Source organism: Phalangium opilio, unplaced genomic scaffold (genome assembly GCF_054372755.1).
Source record: "Phalangium opilio isolate 3A_F unplaced genomic scaffold, DU_Popi_V2 ptg000024l_1, whole genome shotgun sequence".
NCBI lineage: Eukaryota > Metazoa > Arthropoda > Arachnida > Opiliones > Phalangiidae > Phalangium > Phalangium opilio.
The window spans coordinates 6,429,763-6,450,865 of record NW_028324155.1 but is presented as its reverse complement, the minus strand read 5'-3'; the positions used below and the strand labels follow the sequence as shown (position 1 = coordinate 6,450,865).

Here is a 21,103-nt window from a genome sequence, read left to right as displayed (position 1 = left end):
ACTAAATTAATTTTCCAAAATCCTTTATTTATTTAATTAATTCATACTTAAATGTTCTAAGTCTCTAAAACAATTTAACCATTGGTGAAGGATTAGCCAATTTGTTTCTCTTATAAATATGATGCCAAGTAGGTATTTCATACAAATGACGTTTAGGATCAGGCCTATTATCAAAATATCTACGTAATTTTCCTCTAACGGTGATTCTTTCATATTCATATTCCGGTTGCTCTACATCTACATCTTCATTCAAATAAGGTTTTAAGTTGTAATTAACTTCAGAAACGGGTTTTTTAACCAAAAATTGAATGAGGGTTTTGATAACGTTATCATCAACTCCTTTAAGAACCCCATCTTCAATGGTTTCGTATAAATTTAAGGGTCCTGATGACCAAATGATGTTGCGATGAGTGTGTGGGTTTGTATCCTTCATTAAAGCAATTGTATTCATTTGATAAATGAAGAACCACCATTCTTTTCCATTTGTTAAGGCAGTTTGGGTTGTTATCGGGTAAGTAAGTTCATCAAATGGTGTAAAGCCTACGAGAAATCAAGGTTTAATACCATTTAAATGATATTAGGGTGTTGATATGACTGTAACCTAAGTTATTAGCAATCCCCATTAACCATCCAAATGATCCCAAAATTGCTCTTGCAATAATTGCTTCATTTTGGTCTTGAATATCGTTTCCACACAAGTGACGGTAATTGTGAAGGAAAGATAAGTCGTCCATAGAAAGTAAAGGAAATTCTGAAGTATTTCCATTCCAAAAACCTATATTTAATTAATGTTAATTAGTTTCAGTGATATATGCTAGTGTATTATTAATCAGGGTTCATACAACATTTGGAAAACAAATTTCCCTGAGATTTCCACGTTTTTTCCCATGTACTTGTAACCGATTACCCCAAAAAGTAGGTAATCGATAGGCAAAAATAACAATAGTGATCACTCTTAACAAAGAGGGGAGTCCCGATTCTTGAATATAAGGGAAGCAAGGGTGCCAACTCACCAGGGTGTGAAGAGCCATTCAGTGTCTTAGCCGAGGCCCACAAACGAAGCGCGAACTGAGGAACGAACGCGCGGACGTAATACTTATAATAATAATTCGTAAAGTAAAAGGAAGGTCTTTACTTTAACCCGCAACTTAAGAAGTTCTAAGCTTAAGTGGAGCGCGACATTAACAGTACATAGATGGTCTACTGTCTATACTTCCAATTAGGTATTAGCGTTACTCCTACACTAACTAACTGACGTGATGACTCAAGGGGTTTTTATACGCCCGCGCCCAAACCTCCTTCCTACTAGGGCAAAGTACTAAGCGCCCCCTAGGCGCTAAAAAGATAAGAGTAGGCCTACAGCAAGGTCTACATTAAGCCTACAGCTAGGCCTATAACCTAGCAGAGTAAATGACTGACTGAGTTGGCGTTCCGGTGCATACTTCCCTGAATTTTCCAGGTTTTTCCCATATATGAAGCAAATTTTAAGGAGGAGGGCAAATAGGACTATTAAATAATCAAAGGATATCCCCGTATCTCTAATATAACCAGAGTTATGAGCCTCCAAAGTATAGTGTAATGTTAATCCTATGGAGGATGTGTTATATTGAACATTTTGCTTAATTACTCGGCCCCTGTTTGATGCAAATTTCCCTGATTTCCCTGAATTTTACTAAAAATTCGAAATTTCCCTTAGTTTTCCCTGAGGTTTTTATCAACTATTTATTTCCCTGATTTTTCCAGGTTTTCCCGGTTTTCCAGGTTTGTATGAACCCTGATTAATTATAACCTGGAACTGATGTCAAAAATCTTCTTTCATAAGCACAGTTATGAACTTTAGGGTGGAAGGGAAAGTTTGGGATTTCATCTGATTGGCATAAAGGGTCATTTCTTTCCAAAACCTAAAGGGAAAATAATATAATTTGTAGGTTTTACTGTTTTTCCAGTTTTTGGCATAATTTTGTGGGTTTATTACGTGTGGTAAGGGTTTGGATAGTCTCATTTGCAAAGTGGGTTTCCATGTAAATTGAAATGGTATTTCTTGAGGTTCATCTTTGCCATCTTTATGGTAATAATCGCCATGCCACCAAAATGAATCACAGCGAGGGTTTTCACTTATCTTTTAATTAAAATAGTTTAATTATTTATTTATCCAGGGTTTCTTTAGTAACTGGGGCAACTAGAAAATTATGCAGCTAAAATGGTTACGTAGATAATAGTATGGACTGTGTTCAGATCTATGCAACATTGTACTAGCAATAGTATTTGGACAAAGTTAATTTTGTCTGTTTTCCATCGAATAAAATGAAAATGTGGGGAATATTTTTTGATAATTCGAGGCAGAGTGTAATTCTGTAGCCAGTAAAGACAATTTTAACTCAATATTACGATAATTTTGGTTAATTTTTGCATTTCAAAATGTGTTTTGATCCTAACTTAGCTAGACCAAAATGGATATATATATACTAAGCCAAATCATCTCCACGACAACGATCACATTCTGCCTCGAATTATCAAAAAATATTCCCCACATTGTCATTTTATTATACTATTGTTAGTACAATGTTGCATAGATCTGAACACAGTCCATACTATTATCTACGTTAGTATATTGGCTTCATAATTTTCTAGTTGCCCCAGTTATTATAAAGAACAGCCATTTATCCTATTATATTTAATGATAAAATATAATTATACCTCAGCATTGGCTATATTTTGGTTTTCACAACCAACAGCTGAAGTGATAAGGAACATTATTTCATTCAACAAATTCTTAATGTCAGCCTTTTCTTGTTTCGTTTTTCTACTCATTGTAAATTCCTCTGTCGATTTACCGCGATAGATGTGTTCTAATTTAACAGTTTCTAACAATGGTTCCCTAACCCTCTGAAATATGTCATCCACATTTCTATGGTAATCTTGAGGTAAACCATGAACCAAATGTGTTTTGGTACAATATTGTATGAATGGCAAACGATTATAAGATACATTATCGGGGTTTATAACAGTGGCTTTTACCCTTTTCGGGTAATTATCCAAAATCGCGCATAATTTTTGATCAACTGTTGGGAGATTTCTGATTGATTCATACCACTCCAATCTCCGCTTTAATTTTCTTCCTTCCAAAGACGGATCAAAAGTTGGTGGATATTGAGGTTCTTCGCTGTATTCACTCTCTCTTAATTTCGCGTCGGTTGTAACGCAACTTAACTTAAAATACTTAATTTTTAAATCAAGGCGGCAAAATTTTGAAGCCGCACGCGTGCACAGGGTCGCCATTTTGTTTACGAGCAGACGACAGTCACCGTCATTTCCGGTTTCATTAATTTGCATATTAAAAAATTTCATTACATAAGTTTTGTTTTGACACGTGATTCATTCGCGATTGCGTAATCGCCGTCGGTCTTCTCTTTAAAAATGGCGGATAACCAAGTCGAAGTCGCCCCTTTGCGATCTTTGGATGATTTCTTATTAGGTAAATAATTAAATTGATTAATAATTAAGTTTATACGTTAAATATTGTGTGCAGAAACGATATTTCAAAAAAATATTCGTATAATTTTAATAGAGTCTGCCCGATTTCAACTACCGAATCTTAAAGGTATGATACGCGTATTTTGTTACACATATGGGAATTAAATATAATTAAGGCTTAAATTACTAAAATTAGATGTTTAATTTAACTTAAGGAACATCTTTTATCTCTTACCAATATTAAATCACCAATATATATTATAAAACCACTTGAAAATTTAGCTAGGAGCCTAGTAGGAATATTGTTAAGTTAGTCCAAGGGTTAGCTTATAGGCCTAATTGAATTAAATAATTACGTCATTTGATGTGTCATTAATTTTAATTAAAGACCTCGAAAAATGGAACAATCGTGTGATACAAAACTTGAACTATTATCAAACCAACTACTTCCTGGGGGCAGCGATAGTTTTTGTTCTCGTAGCTTTATTACACCCTGTCAAAGTTTTTAGTGGCATGGTTGCTGTGGCAGTAGCTTATGGCCTATTTCAATACATTACTAACAACCGTTTCAACATGAGGAAGTTCAAAAAAGATCACCCTTTCTTTACCCTTGGAGTTATTGTAATAGGCAGTTACTTTATTATCTACATGCTGGGTTCTGTTTTAATATTTCTCTTTGGATTAATGTTGCCCATTACATTGGTGTTTGCACATGCCTCTATGAGACTTAGAAACATGAAAAATAAACTTTCAAATAAAATAGAAACTATTGGTCTCAAAAAAACCCCAATGGGTATTTTATTGGAAGCCTTAGGGCAATACCAAGAACCTGAAATGTTAAAGAAACTTGAAAAGAAATTGGAAAAAATGAGCCCAGTTAATTAATTTAAAAATATGATTTTTGAATTGTGATAATTAATTTCAAAAAAAGAAATCTTTATCTCCTTGTGGTGTCCGTGTATTACAAAAATTCTCCGAATTTTGTGGCCAAAATATTGTACAAAAATTTTACAAATGGCAGCTGAATTTTTCTCTTTACCTACAAAGGCAAAGTCACAATTAATAATTCTATGTCTTCCTCTTCCCTCAAACATTGATTAAATTATAGGATGGTGCTCTTTACATGCATCAATGTTTATAAATAATTATAATCAAATATATTTCTTACAAAAATTATAATAAAATATGTGCTAGTCAGGCAAAACTAGAGCTGCCATTTGATATACACTTTAAAGGAATGTTACAAAATAAATAAAATCTTGTGTGAAATTGGTAAATGTTTTCCGAAATTTGTTTTTGTGTTTCAAATAATTTCAGATAAATAATAATGGAAATCGGAATTTCAAAATTATTGTAAGTATTATTGGGGTCATATAGTAATAAAACTAATTAGTATATTATTTAAAGAGGGTCGAATAAGCCTAAACAATAAATAGATGGTGGTACAATGGTGGGAATATTTAAAATTTTGGCGGGAAACGTGGCCTAAGGCTTTGACTCAAGAAAGGGTTCAATCACCCACCCAAAACCAGTCAAAGATACTTCAAAAGAAGCGCCTTGTACGTGGAGAAATTTATCTTTTACTTTTCCCCTTCCGCTCTATTCAAATTAATCCTAATTAGTATAAATTTCTCATCAATATTTGTCGCAAGAAAAATATATCATCAAAACAATGAAGAAACACGGAGAAAGTAGATCGCATACATATTTCCCTTCCTGGTTGTAAATCCTTGACAGTTACGGAAGAAACTATCCTAAACCTTCCTCCCTCCATAACTTAACTTAACAACATTATATTTGCTTCCTAAAATACTACCGTTTCGCTTAGACCGAGAGGCTAACCACTTCTTAAACCAATTTTATTTTGGGGACGAACTTCAAATTGCCTACACTATTTTTGGAATTGTAATTAACTCCTCTAACGAACTAGGCAAAGTTAAGGGAATGTTGTTGATTTCGCAATATCCGTCAATACGATCGAGGTCAATGAATGCATCATTATTCTTTCTAATAATTGTAAAAAAATGTAGCTGTTTCTTAATAAATCCGGATATTCCCATATTTTGTCATCTTCGTATTCCTAGAACTATATGACCTGACCCTTCCATACCCAAAGACAACCCTTAATTTGTTGGTATAAAAAAATATAAAAAGTCAACGTCACCTGATGGAAACATAATACTAGTCTATTATCATTTACGGAACAACAACAAATACTTCGGAAGTTGAAGTTGTCACCCACCGTTTTTTCGTTTATTCATTAGTTTATCTCTTAGCCCGGGGCTTTGGAATCTCGTCCATAAACGTTCGACACTCAAGAGGTCATTATTTTCTGGAAACCGAACAAGTTATAAGTCTTGCCCAACTGGTAGCCAACTGTCTTTGGTCAGCAGCTTCTTCTGGTAAGGACCAATTTAGCAAAAGTCAAAAACCTAGTCGCGAGTCTCCCATAAAATTCGGAATAATTTAACAACCGGTAATATTTTAAATTGATTGATTATTGGACACGCCCATCTCAAGGTCGCCAAGTTAAAAAAAGTCGAAATAATTTTAAGGAATTTACAAGTGTCAAAGAACTCGCGTGGTACGTTGTCTTTGACGCAGAGATAGCTAGGCTTTTGTAAAATGACAGTGGATTTACCTCTGATAGTTGGAAATAATATATTCATCATAAATATAACTTTTATTCAATAAATTTCCAAATTTTCTTAATATTAAATCATTTTCAATTTCGAAGAAGATTAAGGGTTCATGGCCAATTTTTGGGTGTGGTACCATATATTTTAAATGGTTTAAAGCTAAAAATGTTCAAGTTTAAGGTTAACAGAGGGTGTTTTTATCGTGTTTTTTTTCGGCCCTGGTTTTAAAAGGGTTAATAACTGGTATTTCTCTTGGCAAGTGACGGAAGAGGCAGAGAGAAAACCACCACGATCCGATTTTCGACCTTATCCCGGACCAATGTCGGTTTTAAAATAATTTAAAATTCCATCCCATGCGCCTCAGTTCTGCATAATAAAAACTTCATAGGGTATCGAGACTGGCTTTTAAACGGGAAAGGGTTGTTTCCTATCATCCAATTCAATCGCAATTTGCAAACTAGAAGATTATAGGTTCCCCTTATGTTTAACAGTTCTGAAAGGATGCATAGCGTTAACCTTGTTGAATTTTGCGACTGAAACGCATTCGTTATCGGTCATGGTAAGGCAAAGAAGCTATTAATTTCATACATAAATATCGCGCATCTTTTAAAAAAATATGCCTTATTTTCTTGTATAGTTTATCATTACGAATCTAGGAAGGTAATTAACATCTACCCAATTAAAATTAGACTTTATCATACGTTAAAACATTTCATATTACATTCTTGAAATGGGCCGGAGTAAATCAATAAATTTTATACAATTATTCATTAGAGAAATGAATCAATTCACGTCAGTAAGACTAGTCTTCTATAAAAATTAAAATCTTCTCTTTTACATAATATTAAAAATACAAGTTTTTTAGGGAGGAAATGAGCTTAAGGCAAATTGAACTTGGGAATCTCAGATGACAGATACTCTGGGGCGTTATAATCTGATACTTCAAATTCTGTCGGAAGAGATTGACTTTTCTTCTTTTTTTTTATTCAAAGGAAAAAAAGGCAAACCACCCATAATTTTTTCCGCTAAAGTCTTTAAAGGGTTAAACGGAATTCATCTCCGGCAGCTATTCTGTACTCGGAGATCGGCCTGGTTAGGCCGAAGTTATTTTCGGTCCTCAGAAATTGAGGTGCTTATTAGATCCCCGTTATCTTATGTTAAATTTACCTTAGCGTAATCTTGGTATTAATTATTTTATAGATTGTAAATCGATAATGGAGATTAGGGAGGCTCTCTTCGTTATAGTATGGGCTTTCGTCAAATTTTCGGGCGTTTATGGAACACCTATTATGAGCTACAAGTTTTACAATGCCGGTAAGTTAAGCCATTTTTTCTGTAAAAAATCTTAAATTTATTTTGTTACAAATTTTTTATAGTTAATTATTTATTTTTTAGCTACGCATGACTACAAGGTAGTTTGCTATTTGGGTAGTTGGGCCGTTTACCGTCCTGGAGATGGAAAATTTCCAATTGAAGCCATTGATCCTTACATTTGCACACATTTAATTTACGGTTTCGCCGGGCTCGGTTTTGACAACAAAATACGTAGTTTGGATTCTTACTACGATTTGGAAGAAAATTACGGTAAAGGCGCCTTCAAGAGGTTCACCGGTCTTAAGAAAATCAACCCAAAGTTGAAAACCATCATCGCCATTGGAGGATGGAACGAGGGAAGCGTCAAATACTCCAATATGGCCGCCGATCCAGGAAGCCGTCGTATCTTTGTGGATAGTGTCGTGGACTTTTTGAAGAAGCACGATTTCGATGGTTTGGACATGGATTGGGAATATCCCGGAGCGCGTGGAGGCAAACCGGAAGACAAAGTCAATTTTGTGTCGCTTCTCCGAGAGTTGAAGTCAGCCTTCACTCCTCACGGTTACCTCTTAACAGCTGCCGTCTCCGCCGGTAAACATTTTATCGACCCTGCTTACGACATTCCTCAAGTCTCTCAGTACTTGGACCTGATTAACTTGATGGCGTACGATTACCACGGGGGCTGGGAAACAAAGACCGGACACCATGCCGCCATGTTTGCCAGACCCGATGAAATGCCGGATGACCAGTTACTTAATTTGGTAAGTTTCAGTGGCAACCGTGTTATTCAAGGCGTATCTAAATTGAGATTATTTGTAGAATTTCTCGGTTAACTACTGGATCGACAAAGGCGCTGCCCCGTCTAAGATTATATTGGGAATGGGTCTCTACGGCCGATCCTTTACTCTTCAAAGAGGTGAACAAAATGGCTTTGAAGTTTCAGCTCCGTCTAGGGGTGCAGCTGGGCCATACACTCGTGAACCAGGATCATTAGGATATAACGAAGTACGTATTAGGACTATTTTTAATTCCCAATGATTCTTAACTAACAAGTATTTACAATTCAGATCTGCGAGTCATTGACCCGAGAAAAGTGGACCATCGTCAGGGATCCTTATGTTATGGCGCCATACGCTTATCGGGACCGACAATGGGTTGGATACGACGACGAAGAGAGCATCATGATCAAGGTAGGAATATATTTTAATTTGAAAATTTTAAATTCATATTTGGGCCTTGCTTCTTTGGGTGCTTGTTTACTGTCAATTATCTCGCGTTTGATATCTTGGCTTGGTCTTTCGGTTAATGTTGTTCGAATATAAAACCGGGCATTATGCTGTTATCGCGTAACTAGCGTGGCGCTTTCGCTAAGGATTCCAAGATTCTTAACCATAATGTAGAGCTTGCTAAACCGCTACGCTTATGTCATGAATTGATCCATTTACGAGAATCTCCATGTCATTCGTGGATTTAGGCACATTTCGCCAAATCGATGAAGTTAGGCGGCGGTATGGTCTGGTCCATCGAAACTGACGACTTCCAAGGAAAATGTGGAGGAAAGAAATACCCTCTGTTGACCGCCATCAATAATGTTTTCGCTGATCCTACTATTAAGCCTTTACCAGTACCCCCACCACCTCCGCCAACCCCATCAACCATGGTACCAACAACTCCAAGCGGAGGAACCACGGCATCCACTCAATCAACACCGATGACTTGGTGGCCTACTCAACCATCTACAGCCAGTTCCCCCTGGTGGACACCGGAATCTACGACAGCTAGTTCGACTACCACTTCCACCACTACAACCACAACGATGGCTCCAACTTCCACAACACCTCCACCATCTTCTACAACTCCTCCACCGCAACCTCAACCTACGACCTCTTCACCGGATGGAAGTACACCGTCTAATTTACCATGTGAAGGTGAAGGATTGCGTCCCATTCCAGGAAACTGTCAGAAATTCTACAATTGCGTAGTTTTCGGAGAAGGATTTATGCAATACGAGTACAGTTGTCCAACCGGAACCGTTTTCGACCCAAATAACAAGTCTTGTACTTGGCCCGAATTCGTACCAGGATGCCAATACTATCAACTGAAGAAATACTCGTTTCTTTGGCCTTACTATTCCCGGGGAGACTACAAGAAGAAATAAACCTAATCATTTAGGACATTTTTATTTTTAATTATTTATTTTTTACACAATTTTATTTATATTACACAACACAAGAACAATATATTTGACTTCATCATGGTAATCTATGTTATAGTAAATTGTTTTAGGAAATAAAATTTTATTTCAACAACGAAAATTTTAATGCTTGTACCATACGTGCTTGTACTTTAATTTTAATTTTGAAGAGGCTTAGCAACCCGGTATATTTTTCCTATCCACACAGATTTTGGAAGCTTCGTCGAAAGCCATATTTTCAGAGCATCTATAGTTGATCATGGAGAATTGTCCACCGCCGGAAGGAATGCATTCGAAGTACTTGCTGCAATCTTGAGGGTCCCGGAAGAATCCGTACTTGGTGCATTCTTTCTTTGCTGGCTTGGGACTGGTTAAACCGTTTTCGTCGGTCACCGGTGGCGGTGGTTCGGTTGTAGGTGGGAAAGTTGGACGTACCACGACACCGCCGTCTAAGACTTCGACGATCTTATTGAGTAAAGGATACTTCTTACCGCAAGTACCCCTAAAGTCATCCGTCTCGATGGACCAGATCATAGCGCCGGCTAAGTTCATGGACTTTGCGAAATCAACTTTAAGGGCGATACTTTTTTCGTCATCGTAACCAACCCATTGGTTATCTCGGTAGGCGTACGGAGCTTGATGCCAATCATCCCAAACTACTGTCCATTTCTGAGATTTTTGCATCTCGCATATCTAAGAGGACAAAGTCACTATAGTAGGACTTCGGCAATTACATTTCTTTAATAATTACTTCATTGTAACCCAGCGTCCCCTTTTCTCTGGTGAAGGGTCCAGCCTGTCCTGGACTAGGTGCTTCGGCTCCCAGACCATGTTCTTTGGGGTTTTTAAGGGTGAATGACCTTCCGTAAGTTCCCATACCCAAAACTAACTTCTCGGGCTTGGCTCCCAATTGAATCCAGTAGTTAATAGAAAAATTCTGAGGAAATATATTGAAATAAACTTCATAAATGTCCCAAAATTAATTAAAAAAAGAGCTGAAGTACTTACAACGTTAAGTATTTGCTGTTCAGGGGACTCATCGGGTCTAGCGTATAATGGCGAATTATGACCAGTAAATGTTTCCCAGCCACCGTGGAAATCATACGCCATGACGTTCACAAAGTCTAATAATCTAAAAGAAGGCGGTTGGAATTAGTTAACGTTAATATAATCAAAAAGAAGGACTTACTCGGATACTTGAGCGACGTCGTAGGCAGTATCAATGGTAGCTTTACCAGCACTGACTGCGGCTGATATTAATAACCCATGTTCGTCAAAAGCCTCCCTCATTTCCTAAATTTAATACCAGAAATGAAGACCATATCTAAGTTTTGTATTTATGAACATGACATTACCTTTAGAGTTTGAACGAAATTTTCTTTGTCCTCTGGTATTCCACCCCGATTAGCGGGATACTCCCAATCAAAGTCCAATCCGTCAAAATCATGTTTTAACAAAAACTTAACGCAACTTTGAACAAACTCTCTTCTCTTGGCGGGACTTGACGCCATTTCAGAATATTTTTTGGAACCCTCGTTCCATCCACCAATAGCCAATAAGGTCGTCAATCCCGGTACCTTTTTCTTCAGGTCGTTGAATTTCTTAAAGTTTCCTAATATTACAATTTAACCAAACGCGTTCAAATTCAAATCTGGCTTTCGGTAAAGAAAATCATCTTTAAATACCTTTCCCCCAGTTTTCTTCCAAATCGAGGTATCCGTCTAAGGTTTTAATTTTACTGTCGTAACCTAATCCGGCAAAACTGTAGATTAAATGAGTGCATAATGTCTCGTCTATGTCCTCGGCTTGGAATTTTCCAGCGTCTGGTCTATACACTGACCAAGTACCCCAGTAACAAACTAGCTTGTATGGACGCCCATTACGATCTGTAAAAGAATAATAATTCCTCTCGTTTACTTTTGATGATGAGCTTTATAAACCAAAAGGGTCCTAAATATACCTCTGGATGGTGCTTTCCTTTTTGTCTTGGTAACACTAGCGGCGTTACTCAGTGACAATATCACCAAAACCGTCAATAAACCAAAAAGTGAAAGCCACCACTTTTTTCCAACCATCTCGGGTCTTTTTCAAAACTAAAATAATTTAAAATGAAAATACACCCCCTTTTATATTGTTACTTCTAATGTTTTGTTATATCTTCGGATAGCTTCTTATAATTACCTTGAAATACGTGTATCTTTCATTATCAGTGGTCATATGGCTTTTTCTCTATTCAGATATAATAATTTTTAATCGTGAGAGACAGAACACACGCACGCTTTTCTTATAATTTAAAATATGAATTATGAAGAGTGAAAATAACTATTGTTATCCAAAACCGGTACGTGGCATATTCTTCCCTTTATTCGGGTGTGGTTTTACTTCAAGGATTCTATAGTCGCCCCTCTTAATTCACCAGCTAATTAACCTTTTATGGATTTTACTTATCAACTGGAAATCATTGTCAACTTTAGATAAGATTACCGTGAAACGTACAGGACTGTTTTACAGTCAGTCCAGATGCTCGAAAAGACTATATGAAGTCAGGTTTTCTTGATACTGGGTCAAAACTCTACCGGCCTTTGCTAGTGGTTTGAAGTTAAGTTGAACCATGAGGCCTTTAGGAGGGGATCTTCTTCTAAGCTCGTACGTATCATTAGTACGATCGTTAATTTTAATTTATATTGTCACCCTTCAATTAAGATTTTTTCGGACCTACCATGTTGAAAAGCTTTTGATATACTGTATCAAGGAGTTTTTCTTAGTGTTTTTTAATGTTTCATAAAATGGAAAACATATCTCATCAATTTAAAAATTTTTATTCATCCTGAATTTATAGTTAACAACCGGGAACTTGATTAGGCCATGTGCATACACCGTTAATTTGATCGAAAACGGTTCCAGCACCGCATTCGTATTCAATAATAGCGAATGTGTCTCCGGATTCGACGCATTGGTAGTAACGTGAACAATCCTTGGGGTTACGGAATAATCCAGTGGTGGAACATTTCAAGTCACCAGGAGCGGAAGTGGGTCGCCTGGAAGTAGTAGTGGTGGCTTGAGTGGTACTGGAACTTCCAATGTCGTCTCCCGTAGAGGGTTCCGGGGTTGGGGGAATGGTTGGTGGACGGACAATCTCTCCGCCCAAAACCTCGTTGATTTTGGTCAGAAGAGGGTATTTTAGGCCGAAGCAATCTCCTCGGAAGTCGTCGGTTTCGATAGACCAGATCATTGCACCACCTAATCCCATTTTCTTACCGTAGTCAGTCTGCAATTGAAATGGTTCCAGTTAGAAATTAACGACTCAATTGAAGGCTATATCTAACCTTGATGGCGATACTCTTCACGTCATCGTAACCAACCCATTGGTTATCCTTGGACGCATAAGGAGCTAAGTGGTATGGGTCAAATACTACGTTCCAGTTTTCCCTTTTTTGGGCAGAGCAAATCTAAAATCGAACTTTCTTATTCAGTTCTGAGTCCCATGATATTAGATCCGACGTAAACTTACCTCATTGAAGCCCAACATCCCGGGTTCCCTGGTGAAAGGTCCAGCTCGTCCAGTTTGAGGGGCGGGAGCTCCAATTCCAGTCTTTTTGGGGTCTTGAAGAGTGAAGGCGCGACCGTAAGTTCCCATTCCCAAGACCAACTTTTGGGGACTGGCTCCTTGTTGAATCCAGTACTTAATGGACCAATCCTAAAATATTTGGGAATTAGTTCCGCTAGTTGACGGGTTGCATAAGTATACTCACCATGTTCAAGAAAGAAGCGTTTCCTTTCTCTTCAGGTCTGGCGTACAGTGGAGAGTTGTGTCCAGTAACCTTTTCCCAACCCCCATGGAAATCATAAGCCATGACGTTGACGAAATCCAACAATCTATAGTTATTTTACAGTTAATTGTTGATGTGTTACAAACAGTTTAACATTACTAACTTAGAAACTTGGGGGATATCGTAAGCGGTATCGATGGTAGCTTTACCAGCTGACACTGCGGCAGTTAGGAGAAGACCATGTTGATCAAAAGCTTGCCTAAGTTCCTATAGGACATGGAAAGTTGTTGTAATTACAAGGGAACTAGTTGTTTTTCCAACTGAAAATATACTTGAAGGAGGGTAACAAAGTTTTGTTTGTCCTCTGGGATTCCACCACGGTTAGAGGGGTACTCCCAATCCATATCCAGACCATCGAAATCGTGTTTCAACAACATGTCAACGACGGAATCAATGAAAATCTTCCTGGTGGCTTGATTGCGAGCCATTTCAGAGTAACGAGTTGATCCTTCGTTCCATCCTCCGATAGCCAAGATGGTCGTCAAGTTAGGGTTCTTTTTCTTTAAGTCATTGAAGCGTTTGAAGTTGCCTGGTAAGATCAAAAACGATCTTGAGATGCGTCAGGCAACAATCGATCAAACTCTACCTTTGCCCCAGTTTTCAACCAAATCTAGGTATCCGTCTAAGACAGCGATCTTGTTGTTCCTGAGACCAACGAACCCATAAATTAAATGGGTGCATAAATGAGGGTCGATGTCTTCAACGAAGAATTTTCCCGCTCCTGGTCGGTAAACTGACCACGTACCGTGATAACATACCACTTTGTATGGCTTGTTGTTGCGATCTGTTAGGATATGTAAACGGAGTAATTAGGCATCAAAGAATTTATTTTTAAAACCAAGAATTACCTCTGCTCTTTGCCGCTTGCAAAGGCGAGCCAACCACGAGACCTAAAACCAAGGCCATAGCCAGTAACGCTAAAAACCCACTGTTCATTTCTAATCAACAGGAAGAAAGTGTTTTAATTATAAACATTCATCAATAATACATGAGGATATTTCTTCTCAAATTATTCGAAAGTAGCAATTACTCACTTAGTGCTTGGTCCTCCACAGTTTAACGCTATGATTATCGCAAGTTAAGATCCCTTTATATACAATACAGGAAACTTCGTAACCTTGGAGGCAGAATATCTTTATCTAATCGTTGAAAATTATACCAGAGTTTTGTTTTAAATATTGTCGTTGAATAATTAAGCAAACACCTGTCAGGGTTCCCCAGGGAATAATTTAACTGTTGACAAACGGTTCCGGTAAAATATGAAGATATAATTTCTTATCATTTAGTTTGGTAAAATTTTTATCTAATTGTGCCCTTTGGTAGGATTTAGGACTAAAAATTAGGCTTAACGCAAAATATGACAAAATTTATTATATTAATAATAATCTTTATTTAAATTATCCAATTTAACTGTTTCATATGATTTATAATCATTAGCAACCGGGTACGGCATCCCTCCAGTTACAAGAGTTCAAAGTTTCGTCGAAAGCCAAACCAGCTGGGCAAGTGTTAACGACAGCTTGGAATTGGTTGTCGCGTCCGGACTTGATGCAAGTGATGTATTTGGTGCAGTCGGTATCGTGACGCATGGTGCCTTCCTTGACACATTTGCCTGGGGTACCTGGGGTGCTGGGAGTGACTGGAGTGTTATCTGTCGTCGACGTCACGATTTGACCTCCGTTGAAGACGGTTTGAATTGCCGTGATAAGCGGGAACTTTCCTTGGTTGGATAGTCCAAGGAAGTCTTCGGTTTCCAATGACCAGATCATGGCCCCTCCTAGTTTCTTTTGGACGACGTAGTCGGCCTAGTGAAGGAATTGTATTTTAAGAATATGCTTTGATAGGTTGTTTTTCTAAGGGGGTCATGTACCTTAATTGAAACACTTTGAGGGTTGTCATAACCGATCCAGAAATCTCTGTTATACGCAAATGGCACTTTTTGTTCGTCATCAAACTCAACCACCCATCCAGTTTCGTAGGAGAATTTTTCAATAATCTATAACATTGTTTTTTTTCACAGTGTTTACAAATTGAGAGCCATATCAAAATTAATACTTCATTGTATCCTAGGTAGCCATCTTGTTGGGTATAAGGTCCAGGGTTTCCGGGTCGGGCTGCGGGATCACCAATCTTGTTCCTGCTTTGACTTCTCAACATATAAGTTCTACCGTATGCTGGAATACCCAACAAAATTTTGGCCGGATCGGCCCCTTTTTTCAACCACAAAGAGACGGTGCTGTCCTATCGAAAAAGTTAATGAAAAGCTGCATTTTTTAATATCGTCCATGTTACCTACTTGGTTCAAAGTTTTGTCCAGAGCTGATTCGCTTTTCTTGGGGTAAAGTGGGGCGTTCATTCCGGTTTTCGTTTCCCAGCCCCCATGGTAATCGTAACTTAAAAGGCTGACGTAGTCAACGGCCCTAGATTTAAACGGATATTTAGTATACACGAGATCTTGGGTATGTCTGCTCTAGAGTTATATTGACTTACTGGGTAACGGCAGCAACGTCGTAACCGGAGTTGATGATTTCGGGGTTACCAGCGGCTGAAATACCCAAGACAAAACCTTCTCTATCAAAGGCTTGACGAAGTTCCTGAATGTTGATTCATAATTTTTAATGCAATTTAAACGATGACTCTAAACTCTATTTACTTTAAGAAGTTCAACAAAGTTCCTCTTATCAACCGGAAGTCCACCTCGGTTTGCCGGATATTGCCAATCTAAGTTGAGTCCGTCAAAATCGTACTCCTTGATGAATTGAATGACGCTGTCGATGAAGACCTGTCTGTTCCTCTGGGTAGAAACCATTCTAGAGAATCGTGCAGAATCTTCGTTCCAACCTCCGATGCCAATCAAGGTCTTCAGATTTTTATTTCTCAGTTTCAAATCAGTAAATTTTCTGTAGTCCCCTGTTTACAATTATATATTAGATGTTTAATTGGGAGCCATATTTAATTATTATTTGATACCTACCGAGACCAGAATCTTCACTGAGCCAAGCGTCCAAAGTATGAACGGTAAAATCATTGTTTAATCCGGCAAAAGCGTAGATTAAATGGGTGCAGATATGCGGGTCAATATCATCGGAACCGAATTTTCCGTCGCCATTTCGGTAATGTGCCCACGAACTGTGGTAGCAAACGGCTGAAATCAAAATGGAATTTTAAAACCTGTCAAGCATTTTACAAAAAGTTGATTCACTTTTGTAAGCGGCGATGCTCCCCTGGATTCCCAAGACGACCAACAAAACTCCAATAGCCAACTTCATCTGAAAATTATAAACGTAAAGTTATAGGGTTTGTTAGTCTTTTGGAATGCATCAAGTAGTGTTTACTTTGGCGAGGACTTGTTCCTTTAGAAGGATGAGTGTGTTATGGTTTGAGTTGGAAGTCTTTTATAGTTTTAATAGAACAAGCTCAATTCTGATTGGTTGGACCTTGAAAGACCGCAGTCATGATTGATTAAGAAATTTCATACGATGAACTAATCAGACGCAGTTGTATTGGGAAATTTGCATTAACAGATGGTTCTATTCTCAATATTTGTGGTTTTTTAAGATAGGATTTGAATAGGTTTTGTTTCGATATCTAAGTAATTCTAAAAGTTATAGATAGTTATCGCTAATTTCATCATTAAAAATAATTTTTACCAAGAATTGAACGAACCCTTTCACGAGCTTGTAAAAACCCAGATTTAACATGGAAAACTGTTTTTCACCTGGCTATTTAGGTTTAAATTATAGAAATAATATATTCCCGAAGTAATCAAAATATCTTTAGCTTAGAATCTAGAGTGAATGAAAAACAAATACGAAGAAAAAAATTTATATTCATTTTTTATTGCATTTTCACAGAGCTTTTAATTCCAAACTCTTAACAATTTACATTTTGTTTCCATTGACAGGTTTTACTTGAACTATCAAAATAAGTACTTTTAGGACAACGAAACAAGACAATCTTAAGCTCAACAGAGTTTCCAATACATTGATAATATCGGTGGCAATCTTGAGGGAAAGCGTATAAGCCACCATGTTTGCAGTAAAGTTCCACAGGTTCGTCGGGATTATTTATCTTTGGGTCTGGGGTTGCCGATGTTATTTGAGTAGTTTGTGGGGCTTGGGAAGTCTTTACTTTCGGTTCTTTCGTGTATTTCATTTGACATCTTGGTACATTCTCGATATAATCGCAATTTTCATTGTCTGTGTTGAAGACCAAATTATTGGGACAAGTGAAAACGGTCAATTTGAATAGGTTTCCATATTGAGAACATTTGTAAAAGAGGGTGCAATCGGTTGGGTGTGGGAAATTTCCCTTCTGAACGCATTTCATGCCATCAACTTCAGTTGTTGTGGGAATGCTTGTCCAAGAAGTTGGTTTTTTAGACGTAGACGGCTCATTGGTAGCTGGGTTTGAGGTAACTGGGGAGGCGGTAGAGGGATTTGCGGTAGAGGGATTTTCTGTAGAGGGTGCGCTAGTACTTGGGGAAGCGGTAGAAGGCTTGGACGTTGACGGGGCACTAGTACTTGGGGAAGCGGTAGAAGGCTTGGACGTTGACGGGGCACTAGTACTTGGGGAAGCGGTAGAAGGGTTTGCCGTAGAGGGAGCGCTAGTACTTGGGGAAGCGGTAGAAGGATTTGCCGTAGAGGGAGCGCTAGTACTTGGGGAAGCGGTAGAAGGCTTGGACGTAGACGGGGCACTAGTACTTGGGGAGGCAGTAGAAGGTTGCGAAGTTGATGGTGAGCCGGTGCCAGAATTGGTTGTAGTGGTAGGTGGGTCCCTGGTCCCTGCTTTACCACAACCTTCGACTAAACTACTAAAATCGCAAGTTCTGGTTTTGCGACTGAACGAAGTACCAGGCGGGCAAGAACGTATTACTTTTTGGAAGCTTCTTAATTGTTTAACGCATTGATAGTAAATGCTACATTCGTTATAAATAGGGTAATTTCCTTCAGCATTGCAATCTTTATCATTTGAAGGTGGGATCGGGGTTATTTGACCAGAACTAGTTGGCCCAGAGGTTGTAGTTTTCGATGGATCCTGAGTTACGGGCGTCGGTTCAACAACGGGACCGCCTGATAAGACTTCGTTAATTTTTCTCAGAAGAGGGTAAGTGTTGCTATGGTATAAACCCTTGAAGTCATCAGTTTCCAAAGACCAGACCATACCGCCACTAAGGCCCTTTGATTTCAAGAATTCAGTCTGAAATTGTTGAGAAACATTTGTAAATTTTAGACAAGGTCATACGAAATTAGATCACGTGAGTTTGAAATTTATGACAATTGAAGATAACTTTTGAAGAGTACAAATATGCTTTCTTTCGATGCCTTATCTACCTGGTATTAATTTAAAATTAATTCGAAAACAAGACAGGTGATCTCATTCTCAGCTGATAAGGAACGAAATTAATTGCATAGCTGTAAAATGAGTCTTATCTATTAAATTATTTCAACTGATTATGTCTTTAACATACGTAAAATTCGGAGAAATTTCAAAAATAACAGGATGTTTATGAAGCCAGGAATTTATGCCTGATTACGTCAGACTTTTATAATACCTACCTTTAATCTAATACTCTTTTCGTTGTCAAAACTGCACCACTGATTTCCTCTCACGGCGTAAGGAGCCAAAATTGCGTCTGACCAATATTGATTCCAACCAGGATCTCTAGCCAATCGTTCTGATATCTAAGAAAGACATTGTTCATTGTAAAGAAAATATTTAGTTTATCTATCGTTAATTATCCAAATTACCTCATTGTAACCAATCATTCCTGGTTCGTTTGTGTAAGGACCCGGTAAACCGGGTCCGGTGTTTTTGTCCCCTAACCCGTGGTCTCTTGGATTGGCCAATGTGAGACACCTACCATACAATGGCATACCAAGAACTAACTTGTCGGCACTGGCTCCGTGTGAAAGCCAATAGTTAACGCTGAAGTTCTAGGCGCAATTAGTAAAAATTAGATGGAGGTACTTGTATCGGCTTGAAGGGTAATTGTTTATAAAACTTACCACATTCAGAGTTTGGTGAAGGGCAGATTCACCAGGATAACTGTAAAGAGGCGCATTGTGTCCCGTAATTGTCTCCCAAGCTCCGTGATAGTCGTACGCCATTAAGTTTATTATATCCAAGTACCTTAAAAGAAAACTCATAAGTACTTATACCTTACAATCAGGCTTAAATACGTACTTATTTACGTTTGGTATGTCGTAGGCATTGATAGCTGTCTCTTTGCCAGCGCTGACCGCCGCGGTTAGGATGAACCCGTGAGGTTTAAAAGCGTCCCTCAATTCCTAAAAATATCAAATTTTTCTTTCACATTGCAACAAGGACTTTAATGAAATAGACCCTAAGTACCTTTAAGCATATAACGAAATTATGCTTATCTTCTTCGGGTCTACTTCCCTCTCGGTTTCCAGGATATTCCCAGTCAAAATCCAATCCATCAAAGTCGTAATCCAATAAGAATTTAACTACACTGTTCACGAATACCCTTCTCTTAGCAGGATCACGTGCCATATTGGAGTACTTCTCGGAACCTTGAATTTTTAGTATTTACTTTACCATGATCTTTAATACTGTGGATGGTACAACTAATGTTTACTTACCTTCATTCCAACCTCCAATAGCGATTAAAGTAGTTAGTTGAGGATTTTGTTCGCGTAATCTGTTGAATCTTCCGAACGCACCTATGTTAAATTTGAAATTCAGATCATTAAATGCTATACTAAAAGTTTATTGAAACTTACCGAGACCCCAGTTTTCTTTAAGATCCAAGTAAGGATCGTAAACTGTGATTTCATCATTCTCTAATTTAGTAAACCCGTAGACAACATGAGTGCAGAGGTGTGGGTTAATATCTTCAATCAAGTATTTTCCATCTCCATGACGGTAATTGGCCCAGCTACCCAAGTAGCACACAACGCGGTATGGCTTTTGATTTCTATCTGATATTCAGGATAATATTAGAATTTAATACAAATTAGTTTTGAAACTTTGAAATTACCTCTAGAAGATTGCGCCTCTGAAACCAAAAGCAGCACTAGGCCTATAAGACATAACGCCAAGGTAGCGTTTTTTATGAACATTTCAACCTTTCGTTAAATAACTGAATGGTTAATGAGAGATTTTAGTATCACAGTTTTATCCTTATATACTTGATAAATATAGAGTGTTTCGCCCTAATCAATTCTCACTTTTCCGATAATGACTCAAGTACAGAATTTCCAAACATTTGAAAGGTATATCTGAATGCGAAATCGCGCTCGCAGCGTCTTTCTTATCTCCCGCAAAGATGATTAGTTTTTGTTAAGTTTATTCGTAAGATTCTCGAGACAATGAGATGGGTGGAGGTTAAGTGTGTGGCCATGACTTTGCACAGATAATTACTAATGTAAGTAATTAAGAAACTAATTAGCGGTTAGCATTAGAACAATAGTAATTATCGTTAATAAAGACTAGTGAAACGGGTTTCAAGGAAACCCAATTAAAATAAAGTTGAACATTTTCTATGATGGATTTAAGAGTACTTTAAGAAATATGAAGTTTTATTCGACAATGTTCGAGTCAATTTATTTGTTTATTCAGATATCTATGGTTCCGACAATGCCTACCCCTTTTCCTGGACGGAAAGCACATGGGGATGTCACAATCAA

General features: G+C 37.8%; 5 protein-coding genes across 7 annotated transcripts in view; 2 read left to right on the top strand and 3 right to left on the bottom strand.

Annotated features, from left to right (window-relative positions):
• LOC149692476 (uncharacterized) overlaps window positions 1-21,103 on the bottom strand; it is a 54,928-nt gene that overhangs the window by 21,164 nt on the left and 12,661 nt on the right. The gene's annotated exons all lie outside the window — the stretch shown is intronic.
• On the bottom strand, window positions 7-3,348 carry mRpS30 (mitochondrial ribosomal protein S30). The gene is made up of 5 exons (XM_089868248.1): window positions 2,698-3,348; window positions 1,976-2,119; window positions 1,790-1,901; window positions 602-775; window positions 7-540 (listed from the first exon to the last, which is right to left on the bottom strand). The coding sequence occupies exons 1-5, from the start codon at window positions 3,346-3,348 to the stop codon at window positions 65-67; spliced, it is 1,557 nt and encodes a 518-aa protein (XP_089724374.1). The 3' UTR covers window positions 7-64.
• LOC149692480 (PRA1 family protein 3-like) lies at window positions 3,346-4,751 on the top strand. Its single transcript, XM_089868252.1, has 3 exons — window positions 3,346-3,475; window positions 3,569-3,601; window positions 3,863-4,751. The coding sequence occupies exons 1-3, from the start codon at window positions 3,418-3,420 to the stop codon at window positions 4,357-4,359; spliced, it is 588 nt and encodes a 195-aa protein (XP_089724378.1). The 5' UTR covers window positions 3,346-3,417; the 3' UTR covers window positions 4,360-4,751.
• On the top strand, window positions 4,918-9,585 carry LOC149692479 (chitinase-3-like protein 1). Of its 3 annotated transcripts, none has more exons than XM_089868244.1 (7): window positions 4,918-5,876; window positions 7,145-7,242; window positions 7,314-7,427; window positions 7,509-8,188; window positions 8,247-8,432; window positions 8,495-8,617; window positions 8,902-9,585. In XM_089868244.1, the coding sequence occupies exons 3-7, from the start codon at window positions 7,328-7,330 to the stop codon at window positions 9,583-9,585; spliced, it is 1,773 nt and encodes a 590-aa protein (XP_089724370.1). In that variant the 5' UTR covers window positions 4,918-5,876; window positions 7,145-7,242; window positions 7,314-7,327. The 3 variants fall into 3 exon arrangements, with proteins under 3 accessions (XP_089724370.1, XP_089724369.1, XP_089724368.1); XM_089868243.1 differs by having other exon boundaries at window positions 7,106-7,242; XM_089868242.1 differs by lacking the exon at window positions 4,918-5,876 and having other exon boundaries at window positions 6,774-7,242.
• On the bottom strand, window positions 9,591-20,713 carry Cht10 (Chitinase 10). The gene is made up of 34 exons (XM_089867548.1): window positions 20,455-20,713; window positions 20,198-20,395; window positions 20,057-20,137; window positions 19,806-19,987; window positions 19,638-19,741; window positions 19,460-19,583; window positions 19,202-19,387; window positions 19,010-19,135; window positions 17,337-18,650; window positions 16,787-16,843; window positions 16,654-16,720; window positions 16,426-16,596; window positions 16,105-16,361; window positions 15,942-16,045; window positions 15,748-15,871; window positions 15,507-15,692; window positions 15,322-15,447; window positions 14,893-15,256; window positions 14,300-14,389; window positions 14,038-14,235; window positions 13,724-13,980; window positions 13,555-13,658; window positions 13,374-13,497; window positions 13,133-13,318; window positions 12,948-13,070; window positions 12,464-12,889; window positions 11,813-11,850; window positions 11,582-11,703; window positions 11,307-11,507; window positions 10,977-11,233; window positions 10,811-10,914; window positions 10,630-10,753; window positions 10,373-10,558; window positions 9,591-10,314 (listed from the first exon to the last, which is right to left on the bottom strand). Exons 1-34 carry the CDS (start codon window positions 20,534-20,536, stop codon window positions 9,796-9,798), a joined length of 6,912 nt encoding a protein of 2,303 aa, XP_089723674.1. The 5' UTR covers window positions 20,537-20,713; the 3' UTR covers window positions 9,591-9,795.